Here is a 16,758-nt window from a genome sequence, read left to right as displayed (position 1 = left end):
GCCACACTGGGCAGGGATGGCTCCTGCGCCCACCCCCTCTTGCCCAGCGCAGCCCCGAGGACACACATTTCTGCCTGGGCCCTTCTTGCACCACCAAGCCATCACGCATCACCCATCCTAAAAGCCTTTTGCCGTGCCTGAGCCAGACCTGGGCTTTATGTGCCACTCGTCAGGCTCTTTCACAGGCCAAAACCCAGCTCTGCCTGCTCCATCAGCAGGTTGACGGGCACTGGCCGTGCTGCGTGCCCAGCCCTGGTGCTGGAGGCAGCTTTCCAGCCCTTTGATTTATACCTTCGTGTAATATTTTGCAACGGCCCAGAACTCAGAACAAGACTACCTGATTCCCTGCAGAGGAAAACAGCCCACCGATTCAGCACAGCCAAGCCCTCACTGAAGCCTCGGCCATTGCCCCAATGCACAGACTCAGCATCAGCTTTCTTCCTTTTAATTTAAAATAAGAGGCTTATCCACAAGAAGAAAAGAAAAAGAAAACGCAGGTTTGACCACGGGCTGTCCCCACCCCAAATAAGTGACGCTGCGTTTGCATTGCCCTGACGCAGTGTTGCAGACAGGAGGGGGAGGACACGTCCAGCCGAGGTGGCACCGGTGGTGACAAGCTAATGGGGACGGGCAGGGACAGTCACACACTTCCACAACCCCCGTGTAGTGTTGCTAGGCTGGACAGGCAAAGAAACCCCCTGAAATACCGTGTGCCCACCCTCCCCAGCCTCACGGGAGCATTGCTACCCGAAGGTGGGGCTGAGATGGGCGCTGGGCAGTGGCGGGGGGCACAGGGACCCCCTCCCTCCCCCTGGCCCCTGCGGACGGCTCCGGCTCCAGCACCGGCAAAACTCCCTGGGTCCCACTGGCCAGACCCCCTCGTTCAGGGACCCTCTTCTTCCGCCTCCCTCACTCCATCTCCTTGGACTGCTTGGCTCTTTGCTTGCGGAGCTTAACGAAAGCCTGAGCCTCTTTGTCCCCCTTCCTGGACTCCAGCAGCCGGAGGATCTCGTCTCCTGCCAGAGAGGAGGGGAGGGATGGTGGGAGATGCTCGCTGCGGCCCCCTCCCGACGGGGCCAGTGGGGGCTCGGCGGGGCTCAGCCTGGCTGCGGCACCACGTACCGGTGGGTTTGGGGTGGGTGAGGGGGAGGCGGGTCTGGGGCACCCGTCCCGCGTCAGCCTGGTCCTCATCGGTGTCGAGGCCGGGCAGGTGGTGGAGGGGGAAGAAGGCTTCACCCTCCAGGTCGTTGGCACCCAGCGTGTCGTAGTCAAACACGGTCAGAAGCAGGCAGGCCCCCTCCTGCCGGCACTTCTCGGCGGGGATCAAGCTGTGGGGGGGTGGGATGTGGGGGACTATCACATCCCATCCCCTCTGTCCTGAAATTCAACCTTCCCTCCAGGGACCAAACAGGCTTCCCCAGGGTGACGCTCCGTGGGAAGCCAACCCCCGCCACCGCACAGCCCTGGGACCCAGGTGTTTGGGGTGCCCCTGCCCCAGCTCCCACTGTGGGACCCCGTGGCTGAGCCCCCAGTGGGGTGAAATCCCAGGGCAGGACCCAGTTCCCGGAGCAGCAGCCCCATAGCAGGGGCTCGGTTGAAACGTGGGGGGCTGTGGGGATTGGGGGTGTCAGCCCCTACGTACAAGTCGAAGGCTTCGTCGAAGAGGGGGTGCAGCTCGTTCCTCTTGCACTGGGTGGTCCGGGCCACCACCTCGGGGAACTCATGCCGGGGCTCGAGGGTGAGCTGGACGAAGGGGTCGCTTGAGCCTGGCGGGGTGCGGACGTCAGCCCCCTCCCGCCACCCCTTTTGCCCCAGCATGGCCGGCCAGGGTGGCTGGAACACGGGGTGGCTGGGGGGATCAGGGCACCCTCACCGCCCCCCCCCAGCCCAGCCCACGCTCCTGGGGGGGTGCGGGAACATCGCCAACCCTGCCCACACGTGGATCGGCCACGGGTGGCTGCAATAGGAGTGACCTCTCCTGGAGACCTCCCCAAATGACAGCCAACCCAAGAGACTGTCCCTTGTCACCCCGGCATATTTTTCTGTCTGAGACGTGATTTGCCCGGTGGAAAAAAGCCGCCTGCCCTGGCTGCTGGCTTGTGCTGCAAAGTGAAGGCAGCGGGATGTGGGCACAGTGTCCTGCCTGGTCCTGCCTGCCACGTCCCACTGGACCACCCCGGACCAGTGCAATAACCCCCCTTCTTCCCCAAATCCACCTCCTCGGATGCAAATCAAATCAAGACAGCCCCGTTACTCTGAGCACTGCCAGCATCTCTCCTATCCAGGGGCGTACTGGGAACCGAGGACACGGGGGACCGAGGACAGGGGGGACCGGGGTGGTGGGGCTCCCCAGCCCACCCACACCCACCGTTGGAGTCCAGCGGGATGAGGTTGACGGCGTTGAGCACTTCCACGCGGAGTTTCTGCTCCGAAGGGCGGTACAGCGCTTTGATCGTCACGGCCCCGTACTTCTCCGAGCTGGTGTCCAGCTGAGCGGTGGGGTACAAGAATAAGGGTGCTGCCTTTCAGCATGCTCGTGGAGGGGATGCCTGGGGCCCAGTGGAGGCTGAGCAGGCATTTTGGGGTACCAGGGGGTGATGGGCATCCTCTGGAATGCTGTTGAACCCGCTTCTGCCCACCACTGGGGCACAAAACCAGCCCCAGGACTGGGAGGGTGCTGGGGAAATCCCACGTTTCCATAGGCAGGCTGTGCCGGGCAGCCTCGCGTGTGCAAGGGCGGGTGTGGGAAGGGGCTGGGGGCACCATCCTGACTCCTACCTGCTGCTGGATCCTGTTGCTGAAGTATTTCTGGATGAGTTTGCGGCTGGTGGCAGAGCAGAGGGCCAGGTGGGTCTCCAGCGACTGCGGGGAGGACGAGAGGTGACGGTCAAGTACACGGACGGGTCTGCAGCCCGGGGACACCCTCCCTGGAGAGCACCGAAAGGAAACCCTGGGGACCCCCACGTCCCCAGCACCCCGTACCAGGAAGGCTGCGGTGTGGAGGGTCTCCAGCGGCAGCCCGCAGCCCTCGGCGTGGAAGCACAGCTCCAGGCTCTGGGGAGAAGGATGCTGTTAGCCGGCAACCAAGCACCCGTCCCTGCCGGGGACCCCCCAGTTCCCCCCCTTAGTACCTTCAGGGCACAGTGCAGCTTCTTGTAGTGCTGGGCCGAGGGGACCTGCTGCCCCGCGGCTGCCGACAGCACGGCCAAGGTGTGATGCCAGAGGAGAGTGAGGAGGCTGCAGGGGCGAGGGAGGAAGGCTGTGAGCGGGGGCCGGGGGGGTGGGTTGGGGGGTTGGTCCTCAGCTGAGGGGCTTTGCAAAGCTCCAGAGGGGATGGCTCATCCCGCTGGGCTGAGCAGCCAGCCACAAAGCGGGACGTCCCCAAGCCCCACGGGGCTGGGGGGACACTCCTGCTGAGGGATGGTGACCCTGCCGGTCTCTGCCGTGGTGCATCCCCAGTGCCCTGGTCACCTTTTGAAGTTCTCCTGGACCAGATGCTCATTGAGATACTGCAGCTCCGACTCCAGGAACTTCATGAGGGGGATGATGGACTGCAACGAGAGGAGAGAGGCATTGGGGAGGGCACAGGGGGGCCACATCCAGCAGGGCACAGTGGGGAGAGGGGCAGAGCATGGCTGGCTGGAGCCAGCAGGGCGGGGGGCTCCAGAGGGGCTCCTTCCCACAGGGAGGACATAGGCAGGCTGTGCCCAGTCTGGTCCTGCTGCCAACACGGGCATCAAACAAAGCACCCTGCACTCAGCACTGGTGAGGCTGCACCTCGAATCCTGTGTTCAGTTTTGGGCCCCTCACTACAAGAAGGACATTGAGGTGTTGGAGCGTGTCCAGAGAAGGGCAACGAAGCTGGTGAAGGGCCTGGAGCACAAGTCTGATGGGGAGCGGCTGAGGGAACTGGGGGTGTTCAGCCTGGAGAAGAGGAGGCTGAGGGGAGATCTCATCGCGCTCTACAACTACCTGAAGGGAGGCTGTAGCGAGGTGGGTGCTGGTCTCTTCTCCCAAGTAACTAGCGATAGGACGAGAGGAAATGGCCTCAAGTTGTGCCAAGGGAGGTTTAGGCTGGACATTAGGAGAAATTTCTTTACTGAAAGAGTGGTCAGGCCTTGGCACAGGCTGCCCAGGGAAGTGGTGGAGTCACCATCCCTGGAGTATTTAAAAGACGTGTAGATGAGGCGCTTAGGGACATGGTGTAGTGGATATGGTGGTGGTGGGTTGATGGTTGGACTCAATGATCTTAGAGGTCTTTTCCAAACTTAATAATTCTATGATTCTATGATTCTATATGGAGGTCTGGCCCCATTGCTGGTGTGTCCTGTGCCCCAGGCATGGGGCAGGGAGAGGTGGGGAAGGGTGGTGGGGGCCTCCACCAAGTAGGCAAGGGTTATTCAAGGCTGCCCGAAAAAGATGGTCTAGGGGGGCCAGGCCAGGTACTTACGTCTTCAGGCTCCCGGGTGTCATTGGAAGATGAGAGCTCCTGGATGTGCCTGGCGATGCCCTTTTCCAGCTGCCGGGGAGAAATGCACGGAGGTGCTTGGGCTTTGCCCTCTGCACCAGCCTCCGCATGCCTGGGTCCATCTTGTCTCCATCCCAGGAGCATCATGATCTCCAGGCCCCCTTGGGTGAAACCTCCCCGCTTTGGGCCAGGCAGGAGCCAAGGGGGGTCAGTGGCAGGTGGTCACCTTGGTAGCCAGGGCTTGCACCACATCCCGGACCTCGTGGTCCAGGCAGGAGACGGTGCTGTCGAGCTGGTTGTGCAGCGTATGCTGGATCTGCTGCTGGTCGATGACGGCCCCTGTGCGCTGCTCCAGCTGGGCCCAGTCCAGCTGCGACGGCAGCTTCAGGATCAGCAGCCGCAGCTGCTTGATGTTGTTCACCACGATGCAGAGCTGGGGGAGGTGGGTCTGCTTCAGGGTGTCCCACACCTCCTGGTGCATCCCCCGCCGGCTCCATCCCCATCCCCATCCTCATTCTCATCCTTATCCCCATCCCCATTCTCATCCCCATCCCCAGTCCCATCCCCATCCTCATTCTCATCCTCATCACCGTCCCCATCCCCATCCTGCTGATTTCCCTCCTGATTTTCCAGGATTATGGTCCCCATGAAAGGCAGACCCGGAATGTCGGCTGGGTGCTCAGCAGCTCATGTCCCTTTTTGCCCAGAAACCGCAGCCAAATCCTGCCTCTTCCTAAGCAGTGGACCCTGCCCCGATACCAACCCTGTTGGCCGCTTCACCCTCGTTCAGCGACAGAGCCTCAGCCCTCTCCTTGATGAGCCGGCAGTACATCAGGGCGATTTTGCACATGTCCTGCAGGATAGAGAAGAAGCCAACGGGACTGAGCTGGGCAGCACGGGGACCACCGCGGGGCCAGGGGACCCTGCCACATCGGTGTGGGACACTGGCTCCATTCATGGAGACACATCTCCAAGAACAGGAGAGGAAACTCCGGCTGCTGATGCCCGGGAGCATGGCATCTGCCGGTAGGGCCCGGCGTACAAACCTCCACGATCTTCACCATGATCATGAAGGCTTCCTCAGGGTCCGGCCAGTTGAGCTGCTGCCAGGTCTTCACGATCTGGGCGTAGCAGGTGGACAGGTCGACGGTGGATGTGCTGTGCTTGTTGTGCTCCCCGAAGGGCGTCAGCTGGGAGGGCAGAGAAAGCAAATGCAACTTAGCTTGTACGGAAAGGAGCCATCCCAGACAGGAGAGCTGCTCCTTTACTTCGGTGCTCTCTGGCCCGTCATCAGCTCCATATATCCCGATGTCACCACCCAGTCACTTTGGAGAGCGGAGGAGATGAGGATGGATGGAGCGTCCTGAGCTCCCCGCATCGGGCTGTGCCCCATAATACTCTAACCCAGTGTTGCTGGACCACACTGGAGAGCGGGGTGAGGAGCCCTCGGCCCCGTGGCTGTCTTCCCTCCCCTCCTCCTAAAGGTCAGGAGCGAAAGGGGGTGCTCACAGCATGGCCCAAATGCAGGATCATCGGCTCGCTCGGGCCACCAGAGAGCAGAGAGGGAAGGGGCACGCGGGTGCGGTGTGGGGCCAGGGTGGGATCAGCTGGTCCAGGAGACCACGTCCTTTGTTACGCATTTGGGAGAGGAAGCAGCCTGCTCCTGGGCTGCGAGAGGCACCTACGTGGTGGCCTCAATGGTGTGAGCCAGGCAAGGCGTGGAGGGAGCTGGAGTGTCGCCAAAGGATGGAGGGAGGTGGTCTCCTCCGCGGGTTACCTGGTCCATCTGGACGGCTCTCTGTGCCCTCTCCAGCGCAATGGTGTAGGCCTTCTGCAGCCACTGGGGCACAGCTTCCTTGAACCACTGGTGGAAATTGCTCAGAGCCAGAGGTCCATCCCTGTGGATGAAGGCACCAGCTTCTCCAACCGCACGGCAATGGCACGGGGCCATCAGCCCTCCTTGCTCTCACGTACAAGAAACAGCCCTGAGGCAGAGGCATCATGTAGCACCGTGCTAAGGAGAAACCTCCCCTTGTCTGGAAGTTGAGGTCTCCATCAATCCCATTCAAAGACAAGCCTGAAACCCTTCTGGTGATGCTCACATCGACACCAGACACCAACAGCCTGGTCTGCCTTGTGTGTAATTAGTGATATAGGTGAATAGTGATATAGGTGATATGGAGTTCCTCTCAATTAGCTGCTCATTCCCTCACCTCAGCATCTCCCCTCTCTCTGGGTTGGATACCTCTTTGGGAGGAAGTCCTTCATCCGATAGAGCTCCTGCAGGTTCATGTAGAGCTGGAAAAGGCTCTCAGCTGTGGGCTTGGACATGCTGCTGTCGACTTCACGCAGCTGCCCCTGGACATGCTCCGCGACCTGGCAGCGAGCAAGGGAAGGGGGACAGCTGTTAGTGAGGGTCCGTCCAGGAAGGCTTGGTCTGCTGGGGGCTCTCTGGAGCCAGGAGTGAGGGTCAGCTCAGGGGACTCCTCTTCCTTTCGGGTGGCATTTCAGGAGATTCATTGGCTCAAGTAAGCAGATGATAGTCACTTTATGGGCATGCAGGGAATGATGGAGAGTTTCCCCGGCTTGCTCCCTTCCAGGCTTACAACAACGAGTTGCCACCTGAAGGGTGGCCAAAAACCTCAGCCTGGCCTTAGACCACGAGTGCAGAGCAGCCCAGGCTTGCTCACCAGGCTCTCCAGCTCCAGGTAGGCGATGGAGAAGAGATTCAACTTCAAGGTGCTGCAAGAGAGAAATGGGGAGTCAGAAGCCTGCCAGCCCCAGCCCAGCAAACCCTCGCAGGCGATGCCCTTGCCGTAAGGGCGAGGACAGTACAGCTCTAAGAGGCAGAGATGGGACCACAGAAGCTATCTGTGGAGCCCAAGAGCCACGAAATGAGGCATCAAAAAGTGCCCTGTTGCTCTTGACCCCAAGGAAGGTGGATGAGGGGGCATCAAGCTCCAAAACCTACTTGATGAAGAATTTATTCCAGATTTTCTGGCACTGCTGGAGATCTCCTATCACCTCCAGGAGGAGTCTGGACAAGGCTTTGCCATTCTCCTCCATGCTCTGCAAAGGAAGGAACAGCTTGTTTTGCATGCTCAGTGATTTTGCGATGACCTGGGCTCTGTTCTGATCTATTTCTATGATTTGTTCTCGTGGGGTAGCAATCTATCATTAGATCCACATTAGGAGTACCAAGAAGTTGTCAGTAACATCCACTGTCACCCTGTGCTTGCGTGGCTGGGCTGGGGAGCACCTCCTGTTCTCCTGAGCATTGCACCAAGGCCCTAAGCTTCAACGCACCTCGGCAGCTGCAGGTAACATGGCTCATGATATTTTTAAGCTGGAAACCCAAATGCCTTGACTGTCAGAAAACCGGAGAAGCCTCATCTCAGTCTTGTCTTCCCACCCCCTTGGGCCTCCCACCCCAAGCCCAGCAAATTTCTTCTTATGTCAGAGAGGCAGGGATGGGAACTGACCTTCACCATGGGCTTGAGGTGCTGCTTCTTCATGTGAAACCACTCTGTCGTGCCTGACTGCAAGAGAGGGACCTGGTGTGATGGCAGGGAAGCAGGAGGAGCAAAGCCAGCTCTGTCACCCCTTCACTCTCCCTGTCCCCTGGGTGTGGTCAGGACCCACCTCCATGTGGTGGGAACCACAGGCTGGGTCCACCAGGTTGAAGAGGGGCAGGTATTTCCCCCCACCATGGTGGTCCATGTGGCTTTGCTGAGGTGTGGGCACTGGCCAGGGGATGGATGGGAAGGGAGAGCCGCAGGGTCCCACCTCCCCGGGGCTGGGGAGGGCGAGACCCCTGGTCCCACTACCTTCAGCGCCACGGAGACCGTCTGGGGGAGGTCGGGGCTGAGCGTGCACAGCTCGTGGAAAGCTTTCATTTTGCACATCTGGACCAGGACCCTGCAAAGCGAGAACCTCGAGTGAAACCCAGCACCAGTCCATCAGAAACAACCACCTCTCCCCCCAGAGACCCTACCCAAACAAACCTTCCCCTCCCAACAACATCCCCCACGGGGAGCCCAGGACGAGGGACAGGACAGGACAAGTGTCACAGCAGCCTAGAAGGGGGCAGAAAGGGCTCATGCGGGTTTTTGCTCAAGCTCACAGGCTTGTCCGTGGTGGCCAAGCCATACGACCCCATGCGCAGCTGCACCGGTGCTCGACTCACCGGAGCAGGGACTGGAGCCTCTCCGTGGACCTCGGGACAGAGAGGGGGAAAATGATGCGGTACCTCCGGATGAGGGAGACCCCGTAAGTCAGCAAAGACTGGAAGGACTCGGCCAGCTCTGCTTTCTGGGGAAAAGGAAGGAAACATGCGCTGTCCTCCTCAGCGGCAGGCAGAGATGCCGGCAGGACCACGGCACCGCGGCGGAGGGAGCTGGTGGCTCCCGTTCCTTTCTAGCCTGCTCCAGGGATGGGAAAACCCCGTGATGCCTTGGGTAATTTCTCCCTGGAGGGGCTGAACCGAGCTTTGCGCTTAGACCTCATTACTACGCATGAGAAATTCGAAGTCTCAGCAGGGTGCTGGGATGCCCTGGGAAAACAGGCAGGGAAAAGTAGGAATTGAGTCGTATTTAAGTTTTGCAGGGGGTTGTAATTGACTTGATGGCAGCAATGGAGGAGGGGGATGTCGGTGCAAAGGGTAAGGGCTTCTCTGCCGATTGGGGAAGCAAACCCCTGGGGCAAAGGGCTCCCTGACCCGTGGGCTGTCCTGGTCCCCGTGGCTGGTTCCCCACTGAAATACCCTCCAGCCGCCCCAGCACCCCTGTACCCCACAAGCTCCTGGCCTTCCTGGAACACAGGGAGGGAAACGGCCCCGGGAGCTGGGAGGAGAGGCTGGGGCTGGGCGCATGGGGCACGTTTCCCTGACCTCTGCCCCCCGCGTGGTGCCGGAGCCCCCTCACCTGCTCTGGCCTCAGGCGCTCCTGCACCCACTGGTACTCGATGCTGGTGATCTGGTGGAGCAGGCAGTTGCTGCTGAACTCCAGGCTCTGGTAGAGCTTGCTGTACGCCAGCCACTGCCTGGGGAGGAGGGAGAGGCTGGGCTGAGCCCCCGGGGCTGGGGGGCGCCCAGGAGCCAGCGCGGGGCTCCCCCACCCACGGCCACAGCTGGGGTGGCAGGGGCAGGACCCAGGTCTCCTGGTGCTGCTCAGGGCAGGGGACAATACCAGCCACGCTGAGCCCATGGGAGAGATGGTCCCAGGGAAGGCATCGGGGCCCTTGACCCCCCCGACGCTGCATCGTGGCTCCCCGGGCATGAGGTACTCACGCCATGACCTGGTGGAAGTGGGAGAGATCCTTCTGCGTGGCGTGCAGGTACAGCACGGTGCTGGCGTGCCTGCTCAGCTCCCCGTCCCAGGCGACGCTGCCGGCCTGCGAGGATGCAAAAGGAGGGCGACGTGTCCTGGAGCAGACTGAGCTGAGCGAGGAGGGGGACAGGCACCGGGTGGGGTGTATTTGCAGGACCACGGGAGGAATGGGTGCCCCCTAAGGATGCCAGGCACGGGCAGGCATCATCGTGACCCTCCTCCCCATCACACTGTCAGGTGTGATGGGCTCCAAAGGGAGCCCTCACCCCAGCCCCGCTGCTGGGGGGCTGCTTCCCCCCTGGGTACCTGGTGCTGAAGGATCTCATAGGACACCAGCTGCTGCAGGAGGTGGCGATGGACAGTGTAGCTCGGCTGTGTCCGGCTGCTCGTGGTGGCCCTCTGAAAAGAGACAAGGCATCAAAGCAATAGCCATAACTTGCCTGAACACGCAGGGACGCAGTCAGAGTGGGGACACTGGAACCCCACAAGCATGGGGCCAGAGAGCCCCGTTTGAAGCCCAGCCGAGGGGTGCAGGTGCACCAGGAGCAAGGCCCCCATGCTGGCATGGGGCTCAGGGGAGGGTCGAGCACATGCAAACCCCAGTGCTGGCACCTCTGGTCCTGGGGCAGGGATCTGTGACCCCACGATAGGCCCCAAGGGACAGGCAGCTGCCCTGTCCTGCCAAGGCAATGGAAAGGGACCCCCTCCCCATCCCCTCCTACCTTCTTGTGAGTCAGCAGGAACTGCAGGTGACACTGTCCCCGGTTGGGGTACGTCTCCGTCCGTGGCTCCAGCTGGTACCACTGGTCGTCCCAGCAGTGCAGGTCCTGCACGCACAGAGACAAGGGTGAAGCCCCGCGCAGCCTTCCCGGGGGAAGGATCCCGCTCAGGGACCAGGTCCCACTGCGTTAACGGGGCAGGAAGATGCTGTATTGGATAACTCTGCTACTGGATTAAAAATAAAAGATGCATAATCACTGTGCGAGTGTGTTGGAGTGGCTGGGGCACCCGCCACCGAACTGAGGGACCTGGCATCAATTTGCAGCTCTGAGCTGGGATCCTGGGTGAGCTCGGTGCTGCCGCGGGGCTGGGACCCTGCCCGGACCCGTGAGGTTTAACCGGCGCCTGGGGTGTCACTTGGAGGAGAGGATGCACTGCGACGCTCACCTTCAGGCGAAGGACCACGTTCCCCAGGAAATCGTCCTGCCCTTTGTCTTTGCGAGCATCTTTAAAGATCCTGAAAGGCATGAACGAGGAGCGGATGAAAGGGTTTCCTGCAGCCGTGACCCAGCCGCGGTTGGGGCGAAGAAGGGCGATGCAGACCTGCCGCCTCCCTCCCTCCTTCCAAAGGCAATTTTTAAAATCCAGCAGGCAAATAAGCATTTTCCAAACCCTCTTTCCTCGGCAGCCATTAGGGCCATGCCAGCACCAACCGTTTGAGGCCATGGAGGTCCGTCAGCTCCCCCAGCTTGTGCCGCACCGACTCCACCACGTCCGAGTCCCTGCGAGGGTGGGCAGCGAAACCCGCCGCAGGGGGGAAGGAGGAAATTCAGGCGATTGCAAATCGGTTCAGGGAGCCGCAATGACGGCAGAGAAGGGAAGGTGCTGGGGGGGGATATGTCAGGACTGAGGCCACCCCCAAAACCGGCTGTCCAGCCAAAATCTGCGAGCACACGGCTTCTTGCCATAAATAAAATCAGGGCTCAGAATCAGCCCTGCCTGGGCAAAGCCAGCCTGGGCTCTCTCTGTTCACGGGGGTCACACCCTGCACTGTGCACTGCTCCAGCAGAAAGTGATGGGGAAAGGGGTCCCCAGCTGGTTTCCGGGGCTTTTTAAAGGATGCAGGTTGAAGGACCACCCCAGCAACCCCCCCAGGAGGCAGGGTCCCGCTCAGGGCCAGGGTCACTGGCTGGGGGGTGCTGCCGCTCACCACATGTCCAGGTGGAAGCTGGCTGTCTCTGTGTCTTCAAACTCCCTGCAAGGCACCAGCGGGATGCTGTTACTCGAGCAGCATCCGAGGGACCGGCAGCAAGCAGGCAGGTCAGCTGGGGATTACAGGCAGGAGGCTCCTCCCTGGGGGAGACCCCAAACCACCCCGGGCCGCCTGGCGACGTGGTGGGAGAGCCCCGAGGCAGGGATTTTTGCCACACTTTTGTTTTTTACCTCCCTGGACCTGCTGCACTGGTCAGACCAGAAGCCTGGCAAGCCCCAGTGGGCATCTCCCCGGCAGAGCCCCAGCTCCCGGTTGGGGCGAGTGGTGAACCCCCCCATGCACCCCCAAGAGCCTTGGGCATGCCCCCAGCCCCCCGACGAGCAAAACCAAGGGGTGGCAGATTACAGGATAAAAGTCTCGTCCCACACCGGGCTGAGGGTTTGGCTTATGACTTGTGTGCGATGGATCTGGTCTTCGGGGATGAGGTCTTTGACCACTGCCTTCATCCGCTTCTTGTGGTCAGGGTGGGCCGGTTCCTGGCTCTTGGCCTCGATGCCCAGCAGGCAGTACGGGTCGCTGAACCCTGCGAGGACGGAGGCGTACAATTCCCCGTTGGGAGCAGCGGCTGTCCCTTTTCCGATGGGACACCCACCCGTCTCCACTTACCGCTGACGTCTTTACCCAAAATCCCCTTGGCTTCCTTCACGGTTGCTTTCAGGCAAAAAATTGGGCTCTGGAACAAAGGAAAAAAAAAAAAACCCACGCTTAATGTGGGCTCACCAACCCCACGAGGAAGGATGGGGCTCGAGAAGGATTGTATCGGCTGGCACTCATGCCAGCAAACGGCTCCTGAGCAACTCCGCAGCACAGCCTGGGGCACCCCGTACCCCAAAGCCCAAACGGGGGCCGGGAGGCACCACAGCCCCCCAGTGCAGGGACCCCCCTGGCTGCAGCATACTGGGGAGACGCCATCTCGCTGCGTACCTCCAGCTCCTTGACCTGCTGCATGATGACGCTGTGCTCCTCCGCATCCATGCCGAAAGCCTGTTGTAGATACCAGGGATGCTGCCTTGTTGACTGGAGAGCAGCCACGGGCTTCCCTCCGCTCCCCCGGAGCCAGCTGCAGCTCAAGGGGAGAGAGAGGCGCAAAGAGCCCAGCCGAAGGGCTGGGACCAGCTGAAAGCCCTTGAGGGAGAGCCTTCTTCCCACCATCCCGAGCCCAAGACAAATATTTCTCCCTAAGGCTAACGTTTCCCGGCCGCGGGCTGTCCCAGCCCTCCAGCTGGACACTACTGCCACGGCTTTTAAGGTGCCCGTTAAAAGCTCCCTCCAAGTGCCCCCATCTCCTTTAGCCGGGAGGGTGGACATGGTGGGGGACAGGTTTTGGGGACCCCATTGGGGAGGTGGGGACCCACCTTTTGCACGTAGGCGTAGAGCTCTTGGGCGTCGGCGACGTGGTGGTGCTCAGGCTTGCCCAGGCGGTGCCGGATGGTGTAGAGGACCTCCTCGTAGAGCAGGGCCAGCTGCGGGGCGAGCGCCGACACCTCGCGCGGGGCCAGGCCAGCGGGGACTTGCTCCGTGCATCCCCCAGGATTAGTGAGGTGCCCCCCCCCAGCTCCCAAAGCTCCCCCCCGCCCCCCTCCCAGCATCCAGCCCTACCCGGCCACCACTGGCTGTCCCTGGGGAGCATCTTCAGGAGCTGAGCCACGTCCCCAAGCCCCAGCAGTGCTGCCACCCCCTCCAGTGCCACCAAGGGAGACCGTGGCAGGGCCACCCCCGTACCTCTCTCTTGGAGAACCGGTGGGACAGATCCATCTAGAGAAAGAAGAGAAGCAGAGAGGTTTCCCGTCAGGTCTTGTGGTAGTGGGTAGTTTTAGGAGGAAACCGCGGCCGGGCAGGGCAGGGCAGTCGGGTCGGGGCAGCATCACCCACAGCCCATCGGGGGGGATGCCCCAAAGGATGCCGTCACACCCCGCAGACCCCGCGGCCGAGGGATCGCTTCCTCTATCACCCACCAGCAGGGCAGCACAGGGGCTTCACCCCCAAGCCCTGTTGATTGAGGAGGGGGCAGCGAGGATGGCAACAGCAATTTGGGGTGACTCACAGGAGGCTTTAAAAGCCAGCCACCCACATTTCGCCTCACAGAGCTGCTCACTGGCCCGGCCAGGAGAGCAAACCAGCCAAGGGAGAGGGCAGGTGGCCAAAGCGCAGCGAGGAGCTGCAGGCTGGGCAAGGCAGCTATGGGCAAGGAGACGCCAAAAAGCCATCGGGATTCATGAGTTGAGACCCTTTGCCAGAAAGAAAAACAACTGCTGCTGCAACGGTGAATTGCTCATTGTTGAGCTGGAGGTCCATTCCCCACTTGAAGGATGACCAGCAATAGCATTTACTTTCCAAAAGACAATTAAATTAAAACAGTGCCGCGCGACGAGGCACAGCGTGGCTCCAGTGGCGCTCAGCCCCAGGGCTGGCCGGAGGTCCTGCTGCCCACGCAGCCCCCGTTGTCCCCCGCCTCAAATGTCACCTCCCTCTCATCTCATCCTGGCTCCGCATGGGTCCAGAGGTCAAATGACCTCTGCCAAAAATACCCTTTTTCCTGGCAAACCCCAGCTCTCAGCCCGTCCTCACCCCCTCTTCCCTCCCTGACGCCGAGGCTGAGCCCGTCCTGCATCTGCTTCTCTAATCACCATCTGGATTTGGCCAACACTGTGGCTGAGCAACTCCTTCCTGCCGTGGAGCCTGGCCGGGTGACGGTGACTTTGCCAGGGCCATGAGCCGGGTGACACAGCCAGAGGGAGGGGGACCAGTGCCCCTGCGCCATCCCTTACAGCTCCTGCTGCTGGAGCCTCTGGGAGCGCAAGCGGGCGACGCCAAAAAATATAATGGAAATTTTTGAAACGCGTTTGGCCCTTTCTGTGCCGAGGGGCGTACGCCGAGCACGGCCCAGGCGCCCCGCTCAGCCAGGGCGGACGGGGATGGACGGACAGACGAGCCCTACCTGTGGGTCAGCCCAGGCCCCGAAATGACCTTAGGATCCCCTTAACAGAAAAAAAAACCCAACCCTGAGCTGGAACATTAACATTTGCTTATGGCAAATCTAGGGCTGGCATAATCCCCCAGCCATCTGGACTAAACGCAACTCTTCCACCCCCGGCGAGTTTAACCCTCGAGCTGCTGCTTTGCCCCCTGCCTCCATGTCCCTTCTTTTCCCCGCTGGTCGGTGCCGGGGCTGCGGTGGCTCAGCAGCCCCTGTGAAAGGGGGCCCCCTTGCACCCAGGAGGGCCCCTGCCTGCTCCTGCCCACCCCTCCCCAGGGGACCGTCCACCTTCCGCGGCTCCCGGCACCGTCCTGCCTGCACCAGGGCACGGCGGGCAAATCCTTCAGCATCCCCGTGGGCAGCGCTGCCCCATAGCAGGGTTGGAGGGGAGAGAAAAAGGACTTTATTTCTCTGCTGCCGTTACTTATCAGCAAGGCACAAGTGTCTGCTCCTTGCCCAGCAGTGGAGTAGCACGAGAGGGCGGGGGAGGAATCGCTGTTGTTTTGGGGGGGCAGCCCCTGTTTCTCCCTTCTGCCATCAGGGACGGCTGCTGCGGGATCTGCTTTGTGCTCACCCATACGCGCACGGGACTGGTTAAGCTAAAGCTGAGCGGAGCCACCAGGATGTATTTACTGCTGCTAATCCCCACGCCAAGAGCCCAGCTCAAATCCAGGAGCGGTGCTTAAATCCAGGTCCGGATACAGCCACCAGCATCCCCCCCACCCCGTTAGCTGCGGCAGTGTCACCGGTGCAGGCAGCCAGCTTGGCTGCGGAGATGGTGACACTTAGGAGGGAGGACAAGTCCCTGGGGGGGACACCACCAGGACAGATCGTCCCAGGGTCCAGCACGGGGGATCGTGCCCGCACACTCCCAGTGGCGCTGGGCAGAGGCGTGCAGAGCTGCGGGTCCCATCTCCACGGGGGCGGCCGCAGGGCCGCTGCCTGTTCGGCCACTGCAGAGGAAGTCGGTTGGGCTGGGCTGGGGGCTTTGGGGGATCTCCTGGCAGCAGGGAGCCCAGAGCTGGGAGGCACTGGGAAGCTGTAGCCGAGCTGAGAGGGGACCCTCAGTGCCGGCACAGAGCTGCAGCCGACCCCGTACACGGCCCTCGGGTGCACGTTTGCACGGGTATGGTACCCCCACATCCCCACCCCCACTCCTTGCTCGCCCTTGCAAAGCATCCCGGCCAGGACATGGACTCGATCCCTTTTCTCTCCTTCCCTTTTACAGCCTCGGCACCCAGCTCTGCGCCCCGGGGTCCCCCGGGCACAGCCGCCCTGACCCCCTCCCTGGGGCCATCACACCCCAGAGACGCTCCCCAGCCCCAGACATGCTCCCCAGCCCCCCGGGGTCACAGCCACCTACCTCGGGGCTCTCCTCCCCGGGGAGGGTCCCCATGGGTGTCTCGCCGGCAGCATCCATCGCGGGGGGAGGCTCAGCGCGGGGCAGGGGAGCGGCTGCAGCTCTGCCTGCCGCTGCCGCCTCTCCCCCTCGCTCGCATGCTCGGAGGAAACCACAGACCTTATCTCGCCATGCCCGTTTTAACAAGCGGAAACGTGCGCCGGCCTCCTTCGAGAGCAGCATGGGGACGCAGGCGCCCCGGCCCCGCTTCCCACCGCCCCGTCCTGCACAGGCAGCCCCTCAGTCATGGGGACCTCATGGCGCAGACGGGACGGGAGCAAGAGAAGGGTGTCACATCCAGTTCCTGCTATTATTTATGAGCAAGGAATTGGGAATAAGTGGACAGAAATAGAAAGCAAAGCCAAGCAGGGAAAGGGGGTGGTGGGGAGGATGGGCAGGAGCAATGTAGAGGGTCTGGGCTCCAGCATGTGTATTTGGGATCCATCCTGCCCCACGAGTGCAGACGGGGATCCCGCAGAAAGCAGAAGTCATCTTCATCCCCAGGGATGGAGGGGATTTGAAACCCATTGTAAAAGCTGCAGGGAGGGAAATCCCTGAGGCACCCGGGTGCGTTGAACAAGGTTGGGCTGAGAA

General features: G+C 61.4%; 1 protein-coding gene across 5 annotated transcripts; it reads right to left on the bottom strand.

The window, feature by feature from the left end:
* Positions 1-431: 431 nt before the first annotated feature.
* On the bottom strand, positions 432-16,362 carry UNC13D (unc-13 homolog D). Of its 5 annotated transcripts, XM_075169967.1 has the most exons (32): positions 16,129-16,330; positions 13,511-13,543; positions 13,144-13,251; positions 12,713-12,772; positions 12,395-12,461; positions 12,134-12,311; positions 11,726-11,770; positions 11,229-11,297; positions 10,963-11,032; positions 10,518-10,622; positions 10,102-10,194; positions 9,756-9,859; positions 9,391-9,508; positions 8,655-8,779; positions 8,296-8,386; positions 7,951-8,007; positions 7,440-7,537; positions 7,159-7,210; positions 6,714-6,844; positions 6,246-6,366; positions 5,515-5,658; positions 5,232-5,321; positions 4,695-4,901; positions 4,451-4,519; positions 3,472-3,551; positions 3,132-3,237; positions 2,983-3,054; positions 2,779-2,862; positions 2,369-2,489; positions 1,643-1,766; positions 1,123-1,328; positions 432-1,016 (listed from the first exon to the last, which is right to left on the bottom strand). In XM_075169967.1, exons 1-32 carry the CDS (start codon positions 16,183-16,185, stop codon positions 910-912), a joined length of 3,192 nt encoding a protein of 1,063 aa, XP_075026068.1. In that variant the 5' UTR covers positions 16,186-16,330; the 3' UTR covers positions 432-909. The 5 variants fall into 5 exon arrangements, with proteins under 5 accessions (XP_075026068.1, XP_075026070.1, XP_075026069.1 ...); XM_075169969.1 differs by lacking the exon at positions 4,695-4,901 and having other exon boundaries at positions 16,129-16,331; XM_075169968.1 differs by lacking the exon at positions 11,726-11,770 and having other exon boundaries at positions 16,129-16,331.
* Between the last annotated feature and the right edge of the window lie 396 nt (positions 16,363-16,758).

The sequence above is a fragment of the Calonectris borealis genome, chromosome 20 (genome assembly GCF_964195595.1).
Source record: "Calonectris borealis chromosome 20, bCalBor7.hap1.2, whole genome shotgun sequence".
Classification (NCBI taxonomy): domain Eukaryota; kingdom Metazoa; phylum Chordata; class Aves; order Procellariiformes; family Procellariidae; genus Calonectris; species Calonectris borealis.
The sequence above is the reverse complement of the archived record's forward strand: the minus strand, read 5'-3'. Positions and strand labels throughout refer to the sequence as shown.

Coding starts and splice junctions, on each gene's coding strand:
- UNC13D (XM_075169967.1), bottom strand. CDS start 16,185: ATGGATGCTGCCGGCGAGACACCCATGGGGACCCTCCCCGGGGAGGAG. Junction 7,538..7,950: donor ACCTCAAGCCCATGGTGAAG/GTCAGTTCCCAT, acceptor CTTCCTTTGCAG/AGCATGGAGGAGAATGGCAA. Junction 7,211..7,439: donor TGGAATAAATTCTTCATCAA/GTAGGTTTTGGA, acceptor TCTCTCTTGCAG/CACCTTGAAGTTGAATCTCT.